Source organism: Mobula hypostoma, chromosome 9, assembly GCF_963921235.1.
Source record: "Mobula hypostoma chromosome 9, sMobHyp1.1, whole genome shotgun sequence".
NCBI classification, from domain to species: Eukaryota; Metazoa; Chordata; class Chondrichthyes; order Myliobatiformes; family Myliobatidae; genus Mobula; species Mobula hypostoma.
Genome location: NC_086105.1, coordinates 135,629,600 through 135,653,047, shown reverse-complemented (window position 1 = coordinate 135,653,047; position 23,448 = coordinate 135,629,600). Strand labels below are relative to the sequence as shown.

Below are 23,448 nucleotides of genomic sequence, written 5' to 3'. Positions count from 1 at the left end.
AAGAGAAGCTTATATAGGTACATGGATGTAGGAGTATGGAGGGCTATGGTCCCAATGCAGGTCAGTGGAAGTAGCCAGTTTAAATTTTTCAGCCTGGACTAAATGGGCTGAAGGGCCTGTTTCTGTGCTGTACTTTTCTACGACTATGACTCTAAGGTCCAGATATCATTGTAAACTCTGATAGTCTTCCTCACTGTCCACTACATCCCCAATCTTGGTGTCGTCCACAGATTTGCTGATCCAGTTAACCACATTATCATCCAGATCATTGATGCAGATGACAAATAACAAGCACCGATCCCTGAGGCACTCTCCTAGTCACAGGCCTCCGGTCTGAGAGCTACCATCTTCTACCACTCAAGCAACATACATCAAAGTTGCTGGTGAACGCAGCAGGCCAAGCAGCATCTATAGGAAGAGGCGCAGTCGACGTTTCAGGCCGAGACACTTTGTCAGGACTAACTGAAGGAACGTCGACTGCGCCTCTTCCTATAGATGCTGCTTGGCCTGCTGCGTTCACCAGCAACTTTGATGTATGTTGCTTGAATTTCCAGCATCTGCAGAATTCAAGTTGTTTGCATTTAAAATCTTCTACCACTCTGTGATTTCCCCCACAATGCCAATGTTGAATCCAATTTACTACCTCATCTTGAATGCCAAGTGACTGAAGCCTCCTGACCAACCTCCCATGCGGGACCTTGTGAAACACCTTACCATGTTGTTAACACCCACTGCCTTGATTTCATCCACTTTCCTGTAACTTCCTCCAAAACTTACTTACTTCTGGTAGAATTTTGTTTTATGTGCTGTGTGTGATATAATGTGTTTTCTGGGTGCATCATGGTCCAGAGGAACATTGTTTCATTTGTTTGTGGATATGTAGTCAGATGACAATAAGCTTGAACTTGAACTCGATATGAAGTCATGGACATCTATGTTTTCTACCCAGACATTCCTCCTGTGAATACTGGTTTCACGTCACCAGCCAACACTGGATATACATCATCCCTTCCTACGCCCTCTGCAACCAGTACAGCAGGTAGGGAGCTACTCCTGTTAACTTATTGGTGGTCAAACAAAAATAGAAAGGGAGGACAATAAGAGAATGAAAAATGAAAATAAGAACAAACAAGAAAAAAAATCTTCAGATGCTGGAAATCCAAGCAACACACACAAAATGGTGGAGGAATTCAGCAGGCCAGGCACCGTCTATTGAAAAGAGTACAGTTGACATTTTGGCCCGTGACCCTTCATCAGGACTGGAAAAAAAGATGAGGACTCAGAATTAGAAGATTAGAAGAATTAGAAGTAGGAGGGGAGAGCGAAACACGAAGTGATGGGTGAAACCGGGATGGAGGGGTGGGTTGAGGTAAAGAGCTGGGAAGTTGTTTCATGAAAGAGATACAGGGCTGGAGAGCAGGGAGGCTGATAGAAGAGGCAGAAGGCCATGGAAGAAAGAAAAGGGGGAGGGGCACCAGAGGGAGCTGGTAGGCAGGTAAGGAGATAAGGTAAGAGAGGGAAATGGGAATGGAGAATGTTGAAGAGGAGGCATTACTGGAAGTTAGAGAAGTCAATGTTCATGCCATTGGGTTGCAGACTACTCACACGGGATATAAGGTGTTGCTCCTCCAACCTGAGTGTAGCCTCATCGCAACAGTAGAGGAGGCCATAAACTGACATGTTGGCATGGGAATGGGAAGTGGAATTAAAATGGGTGGCCACTGGGAGATCCTACCTTTTCTGGCAAACAGAGCGTAGGTGCTCCGTGAAGCAGCCTCCCAATCTGCGTCAGGTCTCCCCGATATGCAGGAGGCCACACCCAGGAGCACAGGATACAGTAGATGACCCCAACAGACTCACAGGTGAAGTGCTGCCTCACCTGGTAGGACTGTTTGGGCCCCTGAATGGTAGTGAGGGAGGAGGTGTAGGGGCAGGTGTAGTTATTGTTCCAGTTGCAAGAATAAGGGCCAGGAGGGAGATCAGTGGAGAAGGGAGTCACGAGGGGAGCGATCCCTGCGGAAAGCAGAAAGGGGGTGGGGGAGGTGTGCTTGGTGGTGGGATCCCGCTGGAGATGACAGAAGTTACGGAGAATTATGTGGTGGAAGCTGGTGGGGCGGTAGGTGAGGACAAGATGAATCCTATTCCTGGTGGGGTGGTGGGAGGACGGGTTGAGGGCAGACATGCGCAAAATGGAAGAGATGCGGTTGAGGGCATCGTTGATGGTGAAGGAAAATAAGAGCTTCATTTATACAGTGAGTTTTACAATTTCAAGAATGCTGAAGTGCCTCACAGTCAATGCAATACCGCTTGAAGTGGAGCAGCCATTGCAATGTTGTAAACTGGTAACTTTCATCGACAGTGACCTACAACTGACACATCATAAACTCAAGAGATTCTGCAGTGACACAGACAAAATGCTGGCAGAGTGCAGTAAGTCAGGCAGTATCCATGAAGAAGAGCAAACAGCCAACATTTTGGTTTGAGATCCTTCAAAATGACTGGAAGGGAAGTTCAAAGTTATTTTATTATCGAAGTGGATACATGTCACTATATACAGCCCTGAGATTCATGTTCTTGTGGATGTGCTCAGTAAATCCAGGAAACACAACAGAATCAATGAAAGGCTGCACCCAACGGGACAGACAAACATCCGATGTGTAAGGGACAACAAACTGCAAATACCAAAGAAGAAGAAAAATAGCAATAATAAATAAATAAATAAGGAATAAATATCGGGAACATGAGATGAAGAGCCCTTGAAAGTGAGTCCATAGCTTGTGGGAGCAGTTCAGTGATGGGGTGAGTGAAGTTACCTCCATTGGTTCAGGGCCTGATGGCTGAGGGGTAAAAACTGCTCCTGAACCTGGTGCTCCTGGACCTTCTTCCCAATTGCAGTAGTGAGAAGAGAGCATGGCTCGGCTGGAGGAGTCCTGATGACGATGCTGCTTTCCTGCAACAGTGCTCCTTGTAGGCGTGCTCAATGGGGGGCAAGGCTTTACCAGTGAAGGGGGGCAGAAGTCAGAATAAGAAAGTGGGAGGGAGAGGGGAGGGGAGGGGAGGGGGAGTAGTATAGGCTGCCAGGTGATAGGTGAGACCAGGTGAGGGAGAAGTTGGTTGTGTGGGGAAGTGTGGGATGAAGTAACAAGCTGGAAGGAGGTAAGTGGGCAAAACAGACAAAATGCTGGAAGAAGTCCACTCGTCAGGCAGCATCCATGGAGGGGAATAAACAGTCAACATTTCGGTGTGTGACCCTTCATCAGGACTGGACAGGAAGTGGGCAGTAGCCAGAATACGGAGGACAGGGGAGGGAAGGAGTACAAGCTGACAGGTGATAAATGAGACGAGGTGAGGAGGAACACAGAAGTGGTAAAAGGGTGAAGAAGAAGGAATATAAAAGAAGAGGACAAGTGGACCATGGTATGAAGGGAAGGGGGAAGACAATCAGACAGGGGTGATGGGCTTGTGAGAAGAGTAACCAGAATGGGAAATGGAAAAACAGAGAAGAAAGTGGAAGAGAGTTATTACCAGAAGTTGGAGAAATCAATGTCCATGCCATTAGGTTGGAGGCCAGCCTGAATACAAGGTGTTGTTCCTCCATCCTGAGTTTGGCCTCATTGTGATAGTAGAGGAGGCCATGGACAGACATGCCAGAATGGGAATGGGAAGTCGATTTGAAATGATTAGCCACCATCAGCTGACAATGTGATAATGGCACTATGATCAGATAACCCTGTTGGAATATTTTTGGCAGGTGGGGAGCAGAATGCCAGGGCACTACCGGGATTGCTCCCTCCAAATCCTTATGCTGAAAAGAAAAAAGTAAAGGAAAGATTGGATTCACGTAGTGCCTTTCACAACTTTAGGACTGTAAGGATTTCAGATGCAATGAAGTACCTATGGAATGTGTTGATGAGCATTGGAAGTAATTCCTGCCCACCATCCACTTTCTTTATCTTCTGTTTATGTTTGCTTATTTCTTTACAAGTCGCTCAAAGTTGTTTTTTTCCTTTTCCTCAGCTATTCAAACATTCAGTTATGTGTCATCTTCACCAAACGATCTGGTTACTGGTACTTCATCAATGCCAACATCAAGTAAGAAAATGTGCCGAGTTTGACTCCACTGGAGGAACTGTATGCTTTGTAATTCTCAGTGCTTAATATTTCAGTGGGTTAAGAGTCACTGACAATCTGGCATTATCCACAGTGCACATAAGGCAAATACAATGCTAGCATTCATTTCAAGAGGACTAGAATTATAGAGGCAAGGGTGTAATGCACAGACTTCATAAGGCATTGGTCTGACTACATTTGGAGTACTGTGAGCAGTTTTGGGTCCCTTTGTTTAAGAAAGGATGTGCTGGCATTGGAGAGGGTCCAGAGGAGCTTCACGAGAACTATCCTGGGGATGAAAGGGTTAATGTGTGAGGAGCATTTGATGGCTGGAGGCCTGAACTTGCTGGAGTTTAAAAGAATGAGGGAGAATCTCATTGAAACCTACTGAATATCGAAAGACCTAGATAGAGACGACATGGAGAGGATTTTTCCAATAGTGGGAGAGTCTACAACCAGAGAGCACAGATCAGAATACAAGGGTGCCCCTTTTGAATAGAAGAGAGAATTTCTTTAGCCAGAGGGTGGTGAATCTGTGAAATTCATTGTCACAGATTGCTGTGGAAGCTAAGTTGTTGGGTATGTTTAAAAAAGAGGATGAGAGATTCTTAATTAATAAGGTCATTAAAGATTACGGGGAGAAGGCAGGAGAATGGGGTTGAGAGGGAAATGGTAAAGCAGACTCAATGGGAAAAATGGCCTATTTCTGCTTCTATGTCTTATGGTCACATACCAGAACCCCTCACTCCCCACCTATGAACCACTGCACGCCTTTACTCGCGTGCTGTCTAAGTAAATATTCTTGTTGACACAAGAAAGGCTGCAGATGCTGGAATGGACCAAACACACATGCTGGCGTTCACCAGATCAGGCAGCATCCATGGAGGAAAATTAACTGCTGACATTTCAGGCCAAGAGACTTTGTCAGTCCTGTTCCAATAAAACAGCCGAGTAATGGGCTGCCGCAAGATTGTTTTCTCTTCAGGGAACATAACATTCAATGCAAATCAAAATCAGTAGACAAGTTTTAACGTTAAAATAGGTCAGTCCTGATATCTGGCTCCTACACTGATCCATCCAGGTCATCTATGTCATATGACCCTGGTTTCAGGCTGGAACCCATCACATGAGAGTTAAAATCTTTCTGATCGTTTCCTTCACTGGCCACAGCAGCATTCCTTCAGGAACTCATGTATGTGGGTATTCAGCAGCATGGTTTTCAGGATGTGGTTACTGTCATGTTTTGTGCTCCAGAAATTAACCAAAAGAAACACACGGAAGAGCCGGGGTTACTCATGTCTGGCTTTGTTTGTACTTTCGGTGAGGCTCCCGCCCATGACGTGGGGGTATCATGGCGTTTGCCATTCACGCACTTCTACATATGATCCATCATAAATTATGTAAACAAAAAAGAATGCTTAAATAATATATTCATAATATTACTGAATATTAAATACACAACAGTCATTATTTTACGAAATGGAGGCACAGGTGTGAGGGGTGAGAGGATCCTCCTAAAACAGTGTTCCTAACTTCCCACCATCTCAAGTTTGCTCTCTTTGCAATTTACTTAGCTGGAGTTTCACCGCCATGCATTTCTGATCGGTTCTATTAATTATCCTTAATGAAGTTTATCTTGTAATTAGTGACAGATCAACTCTTTCTCCTCAGCTCACTCCATGCTCTCTAGCTAAGTGTGAACAATGGCTGAATAGTGCTCTGTGAAACTTTTGATTCCCTCAAGACACCCCTACTCTCCCATTGCACGTATACAGTACATACAATGGCTGATATATATCTTAAGCAATTACTGTAACTAGAATATAAAAGCATAGAGGTAATGTTGAGGCTTTATAGGGCATTGGTGTATCGCTAGCAGTTTTGGACCTTGTATGAGAAAGGATGTGCTGGTATTGGAGAGGGTCCAGAAGAGATTAATTAGAATTGTCCCATGAATGAAAGGGTTTGTACACACTGGCTTTTAGGAGAATGCGTTTTGGTGAGGTGGGGGGTAGTTGGTGGAATCTCATTGAAACCTACTGAAAGGCTTAAATAGAGTGGATGTGGAGAGGATGTTTCCAATAGAGGGTCTAGGACCAGAGGGCACAGCCTCAGTATATAAATACGTCCATTTAAAACAGACGTGAGGAGGAATTTTTGTAGCCATAGGGTGACAATCTGTGAGATTCATTAGCACAGACTGTTGTGGAGGCCACATCATTGGGTATATTGGATATATTTAAAGCAGAGGTTGATAGTTTCTTGATTAGTCAGGGCATCAAAGGTTACAAAGAAAAGACAGGAAAATGGGATTGAGAGGGATAATAAATCAGCCATGATGGAATCGCAGAACAAACTCAGTGGGCCACATGGCCTAATTCTGCTCCTATGTCTTACGGTCTTTTCAATATTTACATCACCAGCATTGGTGGAAAAGGATAGCTTGCTGAGGATAATATATTTCCGCCAGTGTAATAATTGCGTGAACACCAAGGAACCACTACACACATTTATACTCAAGTGTAACAATGTTTTATAAGCTTTGACTATGCATAATATTAATGTTATCGCCTTCTGCATTGGCAATCCCTCACCAACACGCAAAACCTTTGCTGAAATATTTCTTTGACACAATATAATATAAAAAATACTTTCCCCACATTAATTAACTTAAATCAGTTTTTATTCACTATTCTGATGTTTCTTTATGCTGGCCATCTTGAGCTTATGGAAAGACTTAGACCACAAGACCCAGAAGAGAATCAGGATAATTGGCCCATCAAGTCCGCTTTGCTATTCTATCATGGCTGATTTATAATTTGTCTCACCCCATTTTCCTGCCTTCTCCATGTAACTTTTGCCGCCCTGTATAATCAAGAATCTGTCAGCCTTTGCTTTAAATATACCCAATGACGTGACTTACACGGCAGTCTTTGGCAATGAATTCCACAGATTGACCTCACTCTGGCTAAAGAAATTCCTCCTCATGTCTGTTTTAAATGGACGTATTTGTAATCTGAGGCTGTAGTCTCTAGTCCTCTTCTCTCCCACTGCTAGAAACATCCTCTCCACCTCGACTCTATCTCGGCCTTTCAACATTCGATAGGTTTCAATGAGATTCTCCCTCATTTTTCTAAACTCCAGTGAATACAGGCATTTACAGGGAGCTAGGGCTTTACTCTTTGGAGAGGAGGAGGATGAGAGGAGACATGATAGAGGTGTACAAGATAATAAGAGGAATAGATAGAGTGGATAGCCAGCACCCCTTCCCCAGGGCACCACTGCTCAATACAAGAGGACATGGCTTTAAGGTAAGGGGCGGGAAGTTCAAGGGGGATATTAGAGGAAGGTTTTTTACTCAGAGAGTGGCTGGTGTGTGGAATGCACTGCCTGAGTCAGTGGTGGAGGCAGATACACTCGTGAAGTTTAAGAGACTACTAGACAGGTATATGGAGGAATTTAAGGTGGGGGCTTATATGGGAGGCAGGGTTTGAGGGTCGGCACAACATTGTGGGCCGAACGGCCTGTACTGTGCTGTACTATTCTATGTTCTATGTTCTATGTTCTATTTTGCAGCTGCCATTTTAAAATTCTGGTCTTGTAACTAGTGTTGCAACAAATGCAATGTGTAGCATTGTTTATGCCTGTTTGTTTTCATTTCCAAGGTGACTTCAATCCACCCATTTCTTCAATGCAAAACGTTCCTCCCTGGCGCACAACCATCGAGGAGCCCCAACACATTTCTCTTACCGCTGAACCACCAGGTAAGATGGCACTCGGTTTCACTTCCATTATGGAAAGAAGAGGGCCACAGAACAGTGCAGCAAGGAAACAGACCTTTGCCCATCTGGTCCATGCCAACCACAGCATCCTCCGTGCAAGTTCCAGTCAACCACGTTCAGCCCATAATCCACCAACCCCTTCCCTTCTATGTACCTCTCCAAATGCCGCCATTCATTCATTCATTATGTACCGTGTCATAGGATATGGGCGATCATGGTCTTCTGTCTGTCTTTAATCTGCCTGTGGGGTAGACCCCTTCACGGTGCTGTTTTTTCTCTTTTCTTTATCCGTGACCATGATTGTTCCTGGCAAATTCTTCTCCAGACGTGGCCTGCCATTGTCTTCTTCTGGCAGTGTCTTTACAAGACGGGTGATCCCAGCCACCAACTGTAGCCTAAGGGATTGTCTGCCTGGCATCGCTGGTCACATAACCAGGATTTGTGATATACACCAGCTGCTCATACGACCATCCACCACCATAGCTTCCCGCGACCCTGACTGGGGGTGAGCCATGCAGGTGGGATACCTTGTGCTAGGGTGGCCTGCAGTCTACTGGACGGAAGGAGCGCCTTACACCTCCTTTGGTAGAAACATATCTCCACCCCACCACCCTAATGCTTCTTTAGTGCCTCTTAAATGTTGCAATTGTGGCTGCCTCAACTACTTCCTCTGGCAGCTCATTCCAGACACTCACTATCCTCTCGGTGAAGAAGCTGCCTCTCAGATCCATTTTAAATCCCTCCTCTCTCATCTTGTATCTGTGGCCTCTAAGTCTTGACTCCCCAACCCTATGAAAAGAACAAAATTTGTCCACACTATCCGAACACCTCACGATTTTATAAACTGCCATGAGGTCATTACTTATTCTCCTACACTCCAAAGAATAAGGATCCTGTGTGGCCAACCTCTGCCTATTTCTCAGACCCTCTAGTCCAGACAGCATCTTCACAAATTTCTTCTGCACTCTCTCCAGCTTGACGATTTCTTTACTATAACATTGAGCCGATTCTGAATCCCCCCTGCTAACTCCCCCCCAATCACATGCAACCAAACTTCCACATCAGCCTGACATGTGTGACCCTGACCAAGGCTTTACTAAAGTCTATGCGGACAGCTCTACCTTCATCTGTCCACTTAGTTACTTCTGGGAAAAACTCCAAAATGGTTTGTCAGGCATGATACATTTTTGGATCTTTTCAAAGAGGGAACTAAGGCAGGTTTGACACTGAGACAATGTTTTGCTGAAATGCATACTGCTTTGGTATAATATCAAAAACAAACATTCTCTGGATTAATAATCTTAGATCTGTTTTTGTTCAACTACTCTGATTTTTTTTTGGTCTGGCTTCTTGAACTTGCAGAAGAATTTTTTAGCTGTCATTTTAAAATTCTGACCTTTCAACTAGTTTTAACTGGTTGTTTAACTAACAACATGCACAGCCCGCAGCATAGTTAATGTCCAGGCGTTCTTGCTTCCAAGGTGATTTTAACCCATCTATTTCTTCACTGCGAAACTATTATGCACCTCTGTGGCATTCAACCATCGAGGACCCTCCACAGGTTTCTCCTGCAGCCGAACCGCCAGGTAAGGTGACACTCTGTCTCACTTCCTTTACCAGAAGAAATAGAGTCCTATAATAATAGAGTAGGGGAGCAGGCCCTTCGGCCCTCTGGTCTATGCCAGCCTTAGCGTCCTCCCTGCTAGTACCAGTTACCTGTGATTGTCCATAACTCTCTAAACCCCTCCTCTGCATGGACCTATCCAAATGCCTCTTAATTACTGTGGTTGTACCAGCCTTATCCACTTCTTCTAGCAGCTCATTCCAGTGCTCACAGCGTGCTCTGTAAAGAAGCTACCCATGAGGTCTCCTTTAAATCTCACTCCCCTCCTTCTGTACCAGTGCCCCCTAATTTTGGACTCCTCTACCCTGGGGAAAAGACTATGACCTTCCAGCTTATCCATACCCCTCAAGATTTTATAAACGTCGGTGAGGCCGACCCTCATATTCTTGCATCCCTGAGAATGAAGATCCAGTGAGGCTACCCCTTCCCTTGAACTCAGGCCCTCCAGCCCAGGCAGCATCCTCTCATTAATCATTCCTGCACCTTCCCCAGCTTTGACAATTCTTTCCTACAACAGGATGGATAAAACTGTACACAATTCACCAAGAACAGTCTCATCAGCAACTGATATAACTGCAACATAATGACCCTACTCTTAAACTCAATGCCCTGGCTGAAGGCCAGCATGCCAAATTACCCTAGCTACTTGCGCACGTGCTTTCAGCGAACTGTATACTTGTATTCCCAGGTCCCTCATCGGTGCCTTGTCATTCACTGTATAAGTTCTACCCTGGTCTGACTGTCAAAAACGCATCACCTCACACTTATGGGGATATGGGGAGAAGGCAGGAACAGGGTACTGATTGTGGATGATCAGCCATGATCACAGTGAATGGCGGTGCTGGCTCGAAGGGCCAAATGGCCTACTCCTGCACCGATTGTCTATTGTCTATTGTCTATTATCTAAGCTGAATTGATATGCCATTTATCAGCCCATCTCCTGAAGTGATCAAGTTCTCTTTTCACAAATCATTGTAATCGGCTTCATTATTGACATGACCCCCTAATTTATTATAATTAGCAAACTTGCTAATTGTCTCGTGTACATTTATATCCAAATCATTTACATACATAGTGAAAAGCAGATGTCCCAACACTGGTCACAGTCACAGGACTCCAGTCGGAGAATGAACATTCAACTATCACCTTCTCATCATCAAGCCAATCCCAAATCCACCTCACTAGCTCCCCTGAAACCCAGGCAACCTCACCTTGCATATGGGAGCTAGCCAAAGGTCTCACTAAAGTCCACGTGGACAACATCCTCTGCCCTACCTTCACCTAACCACTTAGCTACCTCTTCAAAAAAACTCCAAAAGGTTCGTCAGACATGACAAACCTCCTGGAGTTTTCGAAGAGGTAACTAAGGAAGCCAGTTTAACACTGATACAATTTTCAGAGAGATCAGTGTAAAACCTCCTTCCAAGTCCTCAGATTGGTAGGATGCACTGTATAGTTATGTGAGATAACCTCACAAAAAGATACATTTGAGGATAAATTGGAGCTGTTATCCATAGTAAATTCCCACACATCAGAAACTGGATAAAGTGTAGATAGATAGATACTTTATTGATCCCAAGGAAAATTACAGTGTCATAGTAGCATTACAAGCGCACAGATATACAAATAATAGAAGAGAAGTAAGAAAGAATAAAAAATAAGTTAACTCAACCAGTCTAACAGGAGGCATTCATCACGTCCCCGGCTATAGGTTGACTCATTATAGAGCCTGATGGCCGAGGGTAAGAATGACCTCAGAGTGCACCTTGGAGCAGCACATTTGTCTTGGTCTATTAGTAAAAGTGCTCCTCTGTTCAGCCAAAGTGGCATGCAAAGGGTGAGAAACATTGTCCAGGATTGCCAGGAGTTTCCATAGGGTCCTTTGTTCTACCACAGCCTCCATTGTGTCCAGTTTGACTCCTGCAACAGAGACAGCCATTCTAATCAGTTTATTGAGTTAGCATTTCCATGGAGCATTGTGATTTTTATTTTCACTTCAATTCCTGACAAGGCATCAAGGAACTGAAGGATTTTTATTTGTTCCCTTTCACAACAAAGGAATACAAACTTCAATGATCCACATTCTCAGACCGTGACCGAATGTAATTTTGCAAAGTTTGGAATTGTCATTTCAACAGAATCTTAAAAATCGAGATGCTTAACCACAGCATCTTGAGTTCTATAAATAAAGAGCTTCCTAACTTCTGTCTGTTGTTTGCAGGGATCTCTAGACCCCAAAAGTAGATGTCATCAGGATGGGATTTAATGGTCTTTATCAAGTATGCACAGTGGCACAACAATTGTGAATGGGAGGGAAGCACAGATGTCAAGCTGAAATATGGACATGCCAGTGGTGAATCCAACGCTTTAGGATAACTAATAAAGGTTTGAACTTTCTTGGGTATCTTTACATGATTGCTAATTCTTCTGAACTTTTCAGTAACTGTGCACATATGTAAATACTTGAAAGCAATACACGCTTGTGTAGCAAATCTGCCCCATGCAGCTATGTGATGTCCCTCAGTCCAATCACTACATCCCAAGTGAGAAAGAATAATGGACCGAAGTTTGCCAACTCAATCAAAGTGAAATTTCTCTCTGATCCCTGAAGCTGGTCAAGACAAGTTCTAGAAGATCACTTGAGTTACATCGTCAAATACTCCAACTTTCTCTTACACACTGATCACTTAGCCAATGCCAGGATTGCATTCACTGACGTTTGCGTGTTTGAAGTATCTCACATCATTATCGTTCTTCTTTTCTGCGCCTTGTGGCACATCAGGTGGCGACCTTGCCGTTTCTTTACCATTTGTCTGTTTTTCTTTTATGAGGCCGAGTTGCCAGCTCGATGTCCAACCCAGCACAGATAGAAAGCGTGCACAGAGCCGGCCAGATTCGAATCCAAGGCCGCTCGTCTCGAAGTCCAGTGTGGACGCCACTGCACCTCTGGCTGGCTAGCTCACATCACTCTGCAGACTGGCAACTTGGTCTAAAAGTTAATAACTATATGAAAGGGGAAGACAACTTGTTCCCCACATTAATTTTAAACTGAGCACCTGTATAATTTACGTTTTGTATGTGCACATTCCCTGATTTTTCCTAAATAAACTTATTCAGATGTTCTATGTGCAGAAACATAAGCTCGTATCTTCATTATTTTAAAGCTATTAATCAAATTGGATGGGACAAACCTCATGCTTCACATAGTGCACTCCTCTATTATTTAATTTTCATGTAAAAGTCAATGCATAAGTACAATATTATAAACTAAAGCTATACTCAAAAACTTTTATAGATATACTGTGGAGAGCATTCTGACAGGCTGCATCACTATCTTGTACGGGGTGGGGGGGGGGAAGGAAGGTGGTGTCTAATGCACAGAACTGAAAAAAAGCTCCAGAAAGTTCTAAAATTAGTCAGCTCCATCATGGGTACCTGCCTCCATAGTATCCAAGACATCTTCAAGGAGCAGTACCTCAGAAAGGTGATGTCAATTATCAAGGACCCCATCACCCAGGACATGGCCTCTTCTCATTGTTACCATCAGGAATGAGGTACAGAAGCCTGAAGGCACACGCTTGGTGATTCAGGAACAGCTTCTTCCCCTCTGCCATCCGATTCCTAAATGGACATTGAACCCATGAACACTACCTCACTTTTTAAAAAATATATACTACTTCTGTTTTTGCACTATTTTTAATCTATTTAATATAAATATATACTTACTGTAATTGATTTACTTATTTTTTTCTATTATATCATGTATTGCATTGTACTACTGCTGCTAAGTTAAAAAATTTCACATCACATGCCGGTGATAATAAACCTGATTCTGATTCTGTTTCTAAAGTTCTATTAAATTTTGTTATGGACTCAATAATACCAGTCATGAACCAATAGTGATCTGTATGAAATAATACCAGCATCCCTTACACAAACTAGGGGAAAACTTTGCCTGACTAATTCTGTAATACTACATTCTGCTGTACGAGCATTTGAAACTCAGAACATTATCTTTTCTTGTACCTATATCAGCGAACCCCTCTTTTATCCCCTCATGTATGGATGGGGCCTTTGATGCATGGCGAGAATTAGGGATACGCAGCGTTGGAGACTTATACATACAAGGGATTTCTGCATCATTTTGGCAGCTCCAGGACAAATTCGGACTGCAAAAGAGTCATTTTTTCAGGTATCTCCAGCTAAGACACTATATAAGATCACATCTTTCTGGATTTGAGATGGCAGAACCTGATAAATTAGATAATCATTCAAGATCATGTTTAGGGACAGAACACATCATCGCCTATCTGTACGATGCCATACAAAGCAAGTGTCATACAACAATGGATAATGTTAAAAAAGAGTGGGAAAAAGAGTTGGGTACAGAGATAGAGGAGGTTACAGTATATGGAATGAGGCTTTGGAGTATGTTAACTCCTGTTCCATCAATGCCAGGCATTGTTTAATACAATTTAAAATCCTACATAGACTACATTACTCAAAAGTAAGGATCATACAATATTCCCAGAGGTGTCCCCAATGTGTGAGAGATGCAAGTCCTCGGAGGTAAATTTTTTACATATTTATGCTCTATGTCCCAGAATACAAGAGTATTGGAAGCAAATATTTGAGGTCCTATCGAAGGTACTAAAGGTTCAGATAATACCAGACTCCATTTTAATAATTTTTGGAACTTCTGCAAGATCAAATAAATCCCAGGCTACCCAGCAACAACTCCCGGCCTATGGCATACTTAATGGAAAGAAACTCATACCGATGTTCTGGAAAAAGGAGGAAACTCCGTCACTCAGACAATGGCTGGCTGCATTAATGGATACTCTGCATCTAGAGAGGATAAGATACTTTATCAAGGACAGACTCAAAGAATTTGAAAAAATCTGGCAACCATTACTGTTGTATTTAGAAGAGACCGACAGCTGAACTAAGTGTGGGGGGCGGTAGGACCTAAACAGCACATACGGGAGGGGTGAGGGGAGGGGAGGGCTGGGAAGGGGAAAAGAGGCAGGGTGGTAGGGTTTCCTTTGCTTTTTGCTTGTTTACTATACAAACTTCATTATGTTGTTATAAGAGAGAAAAGGAAAAAAGCACTGTACTTTAGGACATTGTTGGCTGTGGTTAAGCTGATGTTGCTTCACAATAAATACATTTGAAGTACATTCCGCTGTACTGAATGATGCTTGTCAAAGTGTACCCATTCCCAGTGTATTGTTTATCTGTATAGAACATAGAACACCACAGCACATTAAAGAAAGAGATTTTCTTGAATTATTTGTCACATGTACACTGAAACATACAGTGAAACGCATCAAATAAAATCAGTGAGGATTGTTCTGGGCAGCCCACAAGTGTCACCATGCTTCCAGCGCCAGTGTAGCATGCCCATAATCTGAACTATACATCTCTGGGGGAAAATTAGAATACCTGGCAGAAAGCTACATGGCCTCGGGGTGAACATACAAACTCTTTGCAGAGGCGAGAATTGAACCCCAATCTTACAGCTAGTGTTGTAATAGCATTACAGTAACCGGTCCGCTACTATGCTTCCTCAGGTCCTTCGGTCCAGAAATTTGTGCTGACCTGCTCTAAACCTACTCTGTGATCAATCTTACCCAGGAGTTCCTAACCTTTTTATGCCATGGACCAATACCATTAAACAAGAGGCTCAAGAACCCCAGGTTGGGAATCCTGATCTATCCTCTCCATCCTACACAGCCCATATCCCTCCTATCTTTCATTCGTCCATATGCCTATCTAAGAGTCTCTTAAATGTCCCTAATGTATCTGCCTCTACTACCACCCCTGGCAGTGCATTCCACGCACCCATCACCCTCTGTGTAAAAAAAAACTACCTTCAACATTTCCCTAAATTTCCATCCACTCACCTCAAAAGGATTTCCTCTGCTTATAGCCATTGTTACCCTGGGAAAGAGGTGCTGACTGTCCATTTTACTGATGCTTCTTATAATTTTATATGCATACAAAATTATATATGTACCTGCATAATTTTCAACCACTTTCAATAGGATTCAGCCATGGCTTTATTTCCTCTCCCAATGAAGGAACCATTCCCTCCATAGTTCCCCAGTCCATTTTTCCATCTCCACCAGCCATTCTCTTCTTGCCGCCCTTTCCCTTGCAACCATGGAAGATGCAACACCCCTCTTTCCACTACTTCCCTTCATAGTATCCAGGCAACCAATTGGTCCTTCTGGGTAAAGGCGTGTAGGACGGAGACGGCTTGGCTGGTTGAGTGGTGTCGCAACAACAACCTCTCACTCAACGTCAGCAAGGCCAAGGAACTGATTGTGGACTTAGGATGGGGAAGTTGTGAGAACACACACCAGTCCTCATTGAGGAATCAGCAGTGGAAAGGGTGAGTCCCTTCACTTTCCTGAGTGTCAACATCTCGGAGGATCTGCCCTGGGCCCAACCTATTGATGCAATCTCAAAGAAGGCATACCAGCAGCTATTTCTTCATTAGTAGTTGGAGGAAATTTGGTACATCACCAAAGACTCTTGCAAATTTCTGCAGCTGTGTGGTGTAAAGCATTCTGACAGTTGCTTCACAGCCTGGGAATGGAGCCTCCAATGCTCAGGATCACAATAGGCAGCAGAGGGTTCCATCATGGGAACAACTTTCCCTGCCATTGAGGACATCTTCAAGAGTCAATGCCTCAAGAAGTCGGCATCCACCATCAAAGACCCTCACCATCCAGGGCATGCCCTCTTCACATTACTACCATCGGGGAGGAGCTTGAAGACCCAAACTCAACATGTAAAGGTCAGCTTCTTCCCATCTGCCATCAGATTACTGATGGTCCATGAAACACTTCCTTATTATTTGTCTTTTGCACTATTTAGTTTTGTAATTTTTATGTCTTTTATGATAATGCTGCCACAAAACAACATTCACTGCCTATGTCAGTGATAATAAACTTGATTCCAATTCAGTGTGCAACATTTTGTGCTCACAGAGTGACCTCCTTCACAAAGGAGGAACCAAACACAGACTGAGCGACTGCTTTGCTGACAACCCCTCGGAGATGCAAGGTCGATATGAGCTTTGAGTTACCCAAGGCTTGAATTCCATGACCTCTTGTGTCCTTAGTTTCTACATTGCTGCAATGGCGTCCACAGAAACTGAAAGAACAGCATCTCCTCTTCCAGCTCCATACTAAAACATTTGGAACTTCCATCCAATCATAAGGCATTCGGAACTTAATACTGGATTTAAGAATTTCAGGCATCAATCCTTTTCATTTATTCATTATTATCTATTTGTTTATTGTTTATTTATTATCTATCTATTTATTGTTTATTTAGAGATACTGTGTGGAACAGACCCTTCCAGCCCAACAGGCCACACCACCCTATAACCCACCTACTTAACACTAGCCTACTCACAGGGCAATTTACAATGACCAATTAACCTACTAAATGGTACAACTCTGAAATGTGGGTGGAAACTGGAACACCCAGGGGAGCCCTGCGCTCACGGGAAACTTCTGACAGACGGGGTCTGAATCGAACTCTGAACTCCGACGCACTGAGCTATAATAGCATTGCGCCAACTATTACATTACCATGGTGCCATAATTCTAGACTTAATATTGATCTAAGAATTTCAGGCATCAATTCCCTTGAGCTCTCTTCAGAGATACAGCTGCACCTTTAAGCTTTAATTTGTCTCTTTTCTCTCTCCAACTGTAATTATTCGTAATTAGCTGTAGACTAATTGTTACCTTGACAACTTTGGTCTGCATCCTATCACAGGTCTTCTTTCCTGTCGGCAACATGCACACATTCCCATTTATTTTAAGCTCAGTTCTTGGACCAAAATGTTGCTCACCAGATTTGCTGTTCATCCTGCTCGTTAGGCAAGGTAACGCAGCGGCCAGGGAAGCGCTTTACAGCACCAGTGACCCGGGTTCAATCCCCACCACTGTCTGTAAGGAGTTTGTGGGTCGTCCCCATGACTGCGTGGGTTTCCACCGGGTGCTCCGCATTCCTCCCACAATCCAAACACAAATTGGTCACAGTAAATTGTCCTGTGATTAGGCTGGGGTTAGATAGGTGAGCTGTTGGGCAGTGTGGCTCGTTGGACTGGAAGGGTCTGTTCCACACTCCGTCTCCCTCTCTAAATAATTTCTGGTATTAGTTTAGAATTTCCGGCATCTGCAGTAATTTTGCTCCCTTACATCCACGTACACTCAGTGGCAATGTTATTAGGCTCAGGAGGTACCTAATAATGTGGCGCGTGGTCTTCTGCTTCTGTAGCCCTTCCACCTCAAAGTTCAACGTGTTGTGCGTTCATAGTTGCACTTCTGCACACCACTGCTGTAACATAGGGTTTACTTGAGTTACTTTCTCCATCCTGTCAGCTTGAACGAGTCTGGCTATTCTCCTCTGACCTCTCTCATTAACAAGGCATTTTCACCCACAGAACTGATACTCACTGGATGGGTTTCTTTTTGTTTTTCTCACCATTCTCTGAAAACTCTAGGGACTGCTGTGAGCGAAAATATCAGGAGGTCAGCAGTTTCTGAGATACTCAAACCACCCCATCTTGCACCAGCAATCATTCCACGGTCAAGGTCACTTAGATCACATTTTTTTCCCATTCTGATGTTTGGTCTGAACAGCAACTGAATCTCTTGACCTCGTCAGCATGCTTTTATACACTGAGTTGCTGCCACATGATTAGCTGATTAAATATTTGCATTAACAAGCAGGTGAACAGGGGTACTTTAATAAAGTGGCCACCGAGTGTATTCTTTCCTTGCAGCGACATGCCCATTGTCTCATTTATTTTAAGTTCTGATAGTTCAGTCCTCGGCCCAGACTGTTGTCTATGTTTCTCTCCTCACCAAGGATGCTGTCCAACCTGCGAGGTGTTTCCAGCATTTCTGGTATTTGTTTAGAATTTCCTGCATCTGCAGTTTTTCCCCCCCCATTTTACCTACTTAAGATGATAGTTATTTTACTCAGTCCAGGTTTTCCAACATTCACACAGGTCAGGAACCTGTGAACAGTTACACCAACACCTTGTTCCAAGTCATTAAAGATTGTGTGGACCACTGCCCCACACATCGACTTCTACAAGATTAATCAGTGATGCTGTTCATGTAGGATCTGATTCACTATCAGATTTAGAGGACTGTCCTTAAAGGAATTAACTCTGCTGGACACCTACCACAGCAATCAGTATTCGGACTACCAATCTTCACAGCATTTGTTAATGATTTCTGTAAATAAGATGGGATAACCAGAGTTGTATTAACTCTCTGGGATTCAGAAAGTTAAGAGTGATTACATCAACATTAAGTAGCAGATGAGAGAAACTACTACCATGGGTCGAGGGGCTTGGGATTCAATAGAATTTTAAAATGAGGTGAGGAATTTATTTTACACTCGCGGGTTACGGGAAGCTTGAAACACTTCAACAAATGGCTTTTGATGTGGACCAGCTGTAAATCTTAAATCTGCAGTGAACAACTTACTGTTAACTGAAGTAAGCAGAGTTAGGACACAGTTCAGACATTATATCAATTAAAGGCAGACAAAAGACATTATGTGCAATTCCTAACAATCATGAAATGCTTGCAATGAATTATATGGATGCCATATACATTCTTGATAAGACCATAAGACACAGGAGCAGAATTAAACCATCTGGCCCATCAAGTCTGCAATGCTATTTGATCATGGCTAATTCGTTATCCCTCTCAGCCCCATTCTCCTGCCTTCTTCCATAAACTTTGACGTCCTTACTAACCACAAATCTATCAACCTATTAAATATTCCCAACCACTTGGCCTCCATAACTGTCTGTGGCAATGAATTTCACAGTTTCACCATCCTCTAGTTAAAGCAATTCCTCTTCACCTCTATTCTAAAGGGACGTCCTTCTATTCTAAGGCTGGTCCTAGACTCTGTCACTACTGGAAACATTCTCACCACATCCATTCTATCTGAGGCTTTCAATATTTGATAGGTTTCAATGAGATCTTCCCCCTCCCCCATTTCCTCTAAATTCCAGAATAAAATAAAGAATTGGATAAAAGAGCAACAATTGCAAAAACCCTCCTCCGATGGATGTCAGTATCCACACATTAACTAACGTTTGAAAGCCCCTGGCAAGTTTAAAAATTCTAGACACTCCTGTATCTAGTGTCACTTTATGGCATACAATCAATTTCTGTTCTCTATGTAAGCTAGCTTATGTATTTATATTTATAGCTTTCTTATTATTGCGTTCATTGTCTTATTATGTTTTTTTTTTGTGCTGGATTGGATCTGAAGTAACAGTTATTTTGTTCTCCTTTACACTTGTGTACTGGAAATGACATCAAACAATCTTGAATCTTGAATCTAAATGGGGAAGAAGGAAAACTTTCACCCTCTCAGCCGAGAAAGGATTCAGGACAAGGTCCTTGAGGGGAAATAATGTGCTAACTCTTGGAAACATCCAATACCTAGAGCACAGTTTATCAAAAGTGAATTAATAAATTAAACAACATAAATTTGGGTCAATTAATTACACCTCCAATTTAAAATAAATCACTTGTCAGTTCCAAAGTTTTAAAACAGTGCAAATTTTGCCCTGTTATTTCTGGACCTTGCAAGATGGTGCCAGTGAACCATGGTGACGTTCTGCAGACTACGTACAATACTTCTAAATATACCTCTTTTGAATTACTCTCACTGCAATCTGCAGCATGTAATTTCCCTTTAAGCGATGCACTTTTTAATGATACTCATTTGTACACATTAAATAAATCAGGATATCAAGCGATGGCAAACAGAGAGAACAGCAAATAGAGTTTATATTATCAGTTCCAGGAAAATAGATTTCATCCATTACCCTTCAAGTTCCATATACAAAAATAGCACAAAATTCTTGGAAGAACCTTCATTAACCCTTGGTGCTGCAGACCAAAAGGGGGTCAACAAATATGAGGGGAAAAGAAAAAAATAGATAAGAAAAATGAATCTGTGTGACTGGTTTGCCAAATGAGTACCACACAAGCTCTAGTATTACTTCACACAACCCAGGCAGACATTGGGTGGAATCCAATCTCAAGACAAGGGTGGGAAATTTTCCTGTACTGAAAAGCAGCAAATGAGTCAGGCTGCTGGCTGCTGATGATTCCAGCTAAAAAGCATACAAAGTCGAAATTAAATGTTGGAAAGTGCACAAGTTGGGTAAAAGTCCTCCTCTATTACAGCAGCGTAATATTCATCCTGGATTATTTCAATTGGGTGGGTTGTGTAATGGGCAATTGTCGATGTATCTACTTTATCAAAGTTCAGTTTCATCAATTACGCATGTTGACTTTGGAAAAGGACAGAATCTTTGTAACTCAATCATGAGACCGCACAGCTAATATTTAGCATCCATTCCCAATTACACCCTGAACTAAGAGATTGCAAGGCCATTTTGGATAGCCATTAAGAGTCAACCACTGCTGCTTGCCTTTGGCACAGATGAACCTGAGGGGCTAACTACGGATTCCTTGGATAAAGGGCATTAAGTAGACTCACTATCAAAAAGATATCTTGTTTGGAACACACACAAAATGCTGGAGAAACTCACCAGATCAGGCAACATCTATGGAGAGGAATAACCAGTCAACTTTTCAGGCAGTGAGAATCTTACTGAGTTCCTCCTGCATTTTGTGTGTGTTGCTCCAGATTTCTAGCATCTCTTGTGTTTATGATTCCTTGCTTGGAAGATTGCTGGTATTTGAAATTCGTCTGGGTTAACAAATAGAAACAACTAGCTTTAGAAGCTGTAAACGCAGAAGTTTCATGGATCTCTACATGTCAACTTCCTCCAATGGCATAGGGGGCGCTGCCTTGCTACATTCCTGGAAACTATGGGATGAAGAAAGACACTGTACAGGTTCCCAGATTAGCACAGAATGTGCCTGACCCGGTCTAGATAAATTTGGACCAGGTCTAGATAAATTTGGACCAGGTCTGCCACAGGTTGAAAGTGTGTGTGGGGGTATAGCTCAGTGGTAGAGCATTTGACTGCAGATCAAGAGGTCCCTGGTTCAAATCCAGGTGCCCCCTATTTTATTGTGTACAGTTCTGGTCACCGAATTATAGGAAAGACGTCAATAAAATAGAAAGAGTACAGAGGAAATTTACTAAAATGTTGCCTGGGTTTCATCTCCTAAGTTACAGAGAAAGGTTGAACAAGTTAGGTCTTTATTCTTTGGAGCGTAGAAGGGTGAGAGGGGACTAGATAGAGGTGTTTAAAATTATGAGGGGGATTGATAGAGTTGATGTGGATAGGCTTTTTCCATTGAGAATGGGGGAGATTCAAACAAGAGGACATGAGTTGAGAGTTAAAGGGCAAAAGTTTAGGGGTAACATGAGGGGGAACTTCTTTACTCAGAGAGTGGTAGCTGTGTGGAACGAGCTTCCAGCAGAAGTGATTGAGGCAGGTTTGATGTTGTCGTTTAAAGTTAAATTGGACAGATATATGGACAGGAAAGGAATGGAGGGTTATGGGCTGAGTGCAGGTCGGTGGGACTAGGTGAGAGTAAGAGTTCGGCACGGACTAGAAGGGCCGAGGTGGCCTGTTTCCATGTTGTAATTGTTATATGGTTATATAGGTCCACCTTACCTCCTGCCCCAATCTCTAGCAGCCGGTGCTGATTTGCCTAAATCTTAACTGCAGTCATACTTACTGTACACTAGAGACCCCCAGCAAAAAGCAAAAGATTCTATAACTATTTGAAGGGGATTCTGATTGTGCTCTGTTAGCGGAGTTCTCCTGTGTGTTTGTGGAGAATGATTTGTCTTGTGGTGTCGCTCAGTTGTGCCTCCGATGATTGGTTGACACACCTATCTCTAACCTCTTGTTTTCTTCACTTCCTGGGGAGTGTGTCACTCCTCTGCTTCTGCATCGTGTCATTGCGAGCCCTTACCGTGACTGAGTCCACTGTCCGCCACACCGGTGCCCACCGTGACAGAGGCTGCCTTCCTCCACACTTGTATCCAGTGCTGCAAGCCCCCACCGTGACAGTAATCCTTATTATCGCTTTCAGGGAATTTCCAGATTAAATGTTGTTCGAGTGTTGAAGTCTGTGTGTGTGTGTGTGTGTGTGTGTGTGTCTGTGCCAGGTAAGGTTTCCCAATATCTTTCGCCATTCATTCCAGCAGCAATGATTCAAGAGTCGGAGGTAAACAGCACAGAAATGGCCCTTCAAGCCAATTCATCCATGGCAATGAAGTTACCAACCTCAGCTAGTTCCATTAGCCTGCATTTGACCATCTCCCTCCAAACATTTCCTAGCAATGTATCTGTTTTAAGAGTTGTAATTGTACCTGTCTCTACCACTTCCTTATTTCACATGCATACCATCCTCTCAGCTTGCCCCTCAGGTCCCTTCTAAATCTGTCCCCTCTCACCACTAGTTATAGATTTCTCTACCCTGGGAAGACGGCTGTGTTCCGCCTTATCTCTGGCCGTCATAGTTTTTTAAAACCCTGTAAGGTCACCCCTCAGCCTCCTTCGCTCCAGAGATAGAAGCCCCGGCCTACACAACGATCTTTCCGCTGAGGTGAGCGCATCTGCACGCACACATCTTTTGCTACTAGCGCACAAAGGACTTTAATCTGCACACAAAAGGTTGTTGTCCTCTGCCCCGTCGGCATGTTAAGTATATTTCACCATCATACACAACTGCATTTCCTTTTCCAGTTTCTGATGTAAACGGTGTTGACAACATGGGGTTTGTGATGATTTAGCTGCAGATTTTAGAATTGGCTGACTGATACTGTTTTTATTATAGAGGTTATTGATTCTCTATGTTGAACTCCAAAGAAACAAAGGGTGTGACACACAAAAGAACTGCTTAATTAAACAGCAGAAATGGCTACACCAAAAGTTCA

General features: G+C 43.1%; 1 protein-coding gene, 1 long non-coding RNA gene and 1 other non-coding gene across 3 annotated transcripts in view; 2 read left to right on the top strand and 1 right to left on the bottom strand.

Moving 5' to 3' along the window:
- The window catches only part of LOC134352283 (postacrosomal sheath WW domain-binding protein-like), a 30,750-nt gene extending 20,819 nt beyond the window's left edge, over positions 1 to 9,931 (top strand). The window contains exons 8-12 of the mRNA XM_063059574.1: positions 950 to 1,039; positions 4,018 to 4,092; positions 7,776 to 7,874; positions 9,374 to 9,478; positions 9,795 to 9,931. Coding sequence (XP_062915644.1) covers positions 950 to 1,039; positions 4,018 to 4,092; positions 7,776 to 7,874; positions 9,374 to 9,478; positions 9,795 to 9,931 — 506 coding nt within the window. The remainder of the gene's footprint in view (positions 1 to 949; positions 1,040 to 4,017; positions 4,093 to 7,775; positions 7,875 to 9,373; positions 9,479 to 9,794) is intronic.
- A 3,077-nt stretch (positions 9,932 to 13,008) lies between these two features.
- LOC134352089 (uncharacterized) lies at positions 13,009 to 22,628 on the bottom strand. Its single transcript, XR_010019338.1, has 3 exons — positions 22,482 to 22,628; positions 14,294 to 14,364; positions 13,009 to 13,137 (listed from the first exon to the last, which is right to left on the bottom strand). It is a non-coding gene; the product is annotated as an uncharacterized LOC134352089 (long non-coding RNA).
- trnac-gca (transfer RNA cysteine (anticodon GCA)) lies at positions 21,547 to 21,618 on the top strand. The gene has a single exon. It is a non-coding gene; the product is annotated as a tRNA-Cys (tRNA).
- Positions 22,629 to 23,448: the final 820 nt, after the last annotated feature.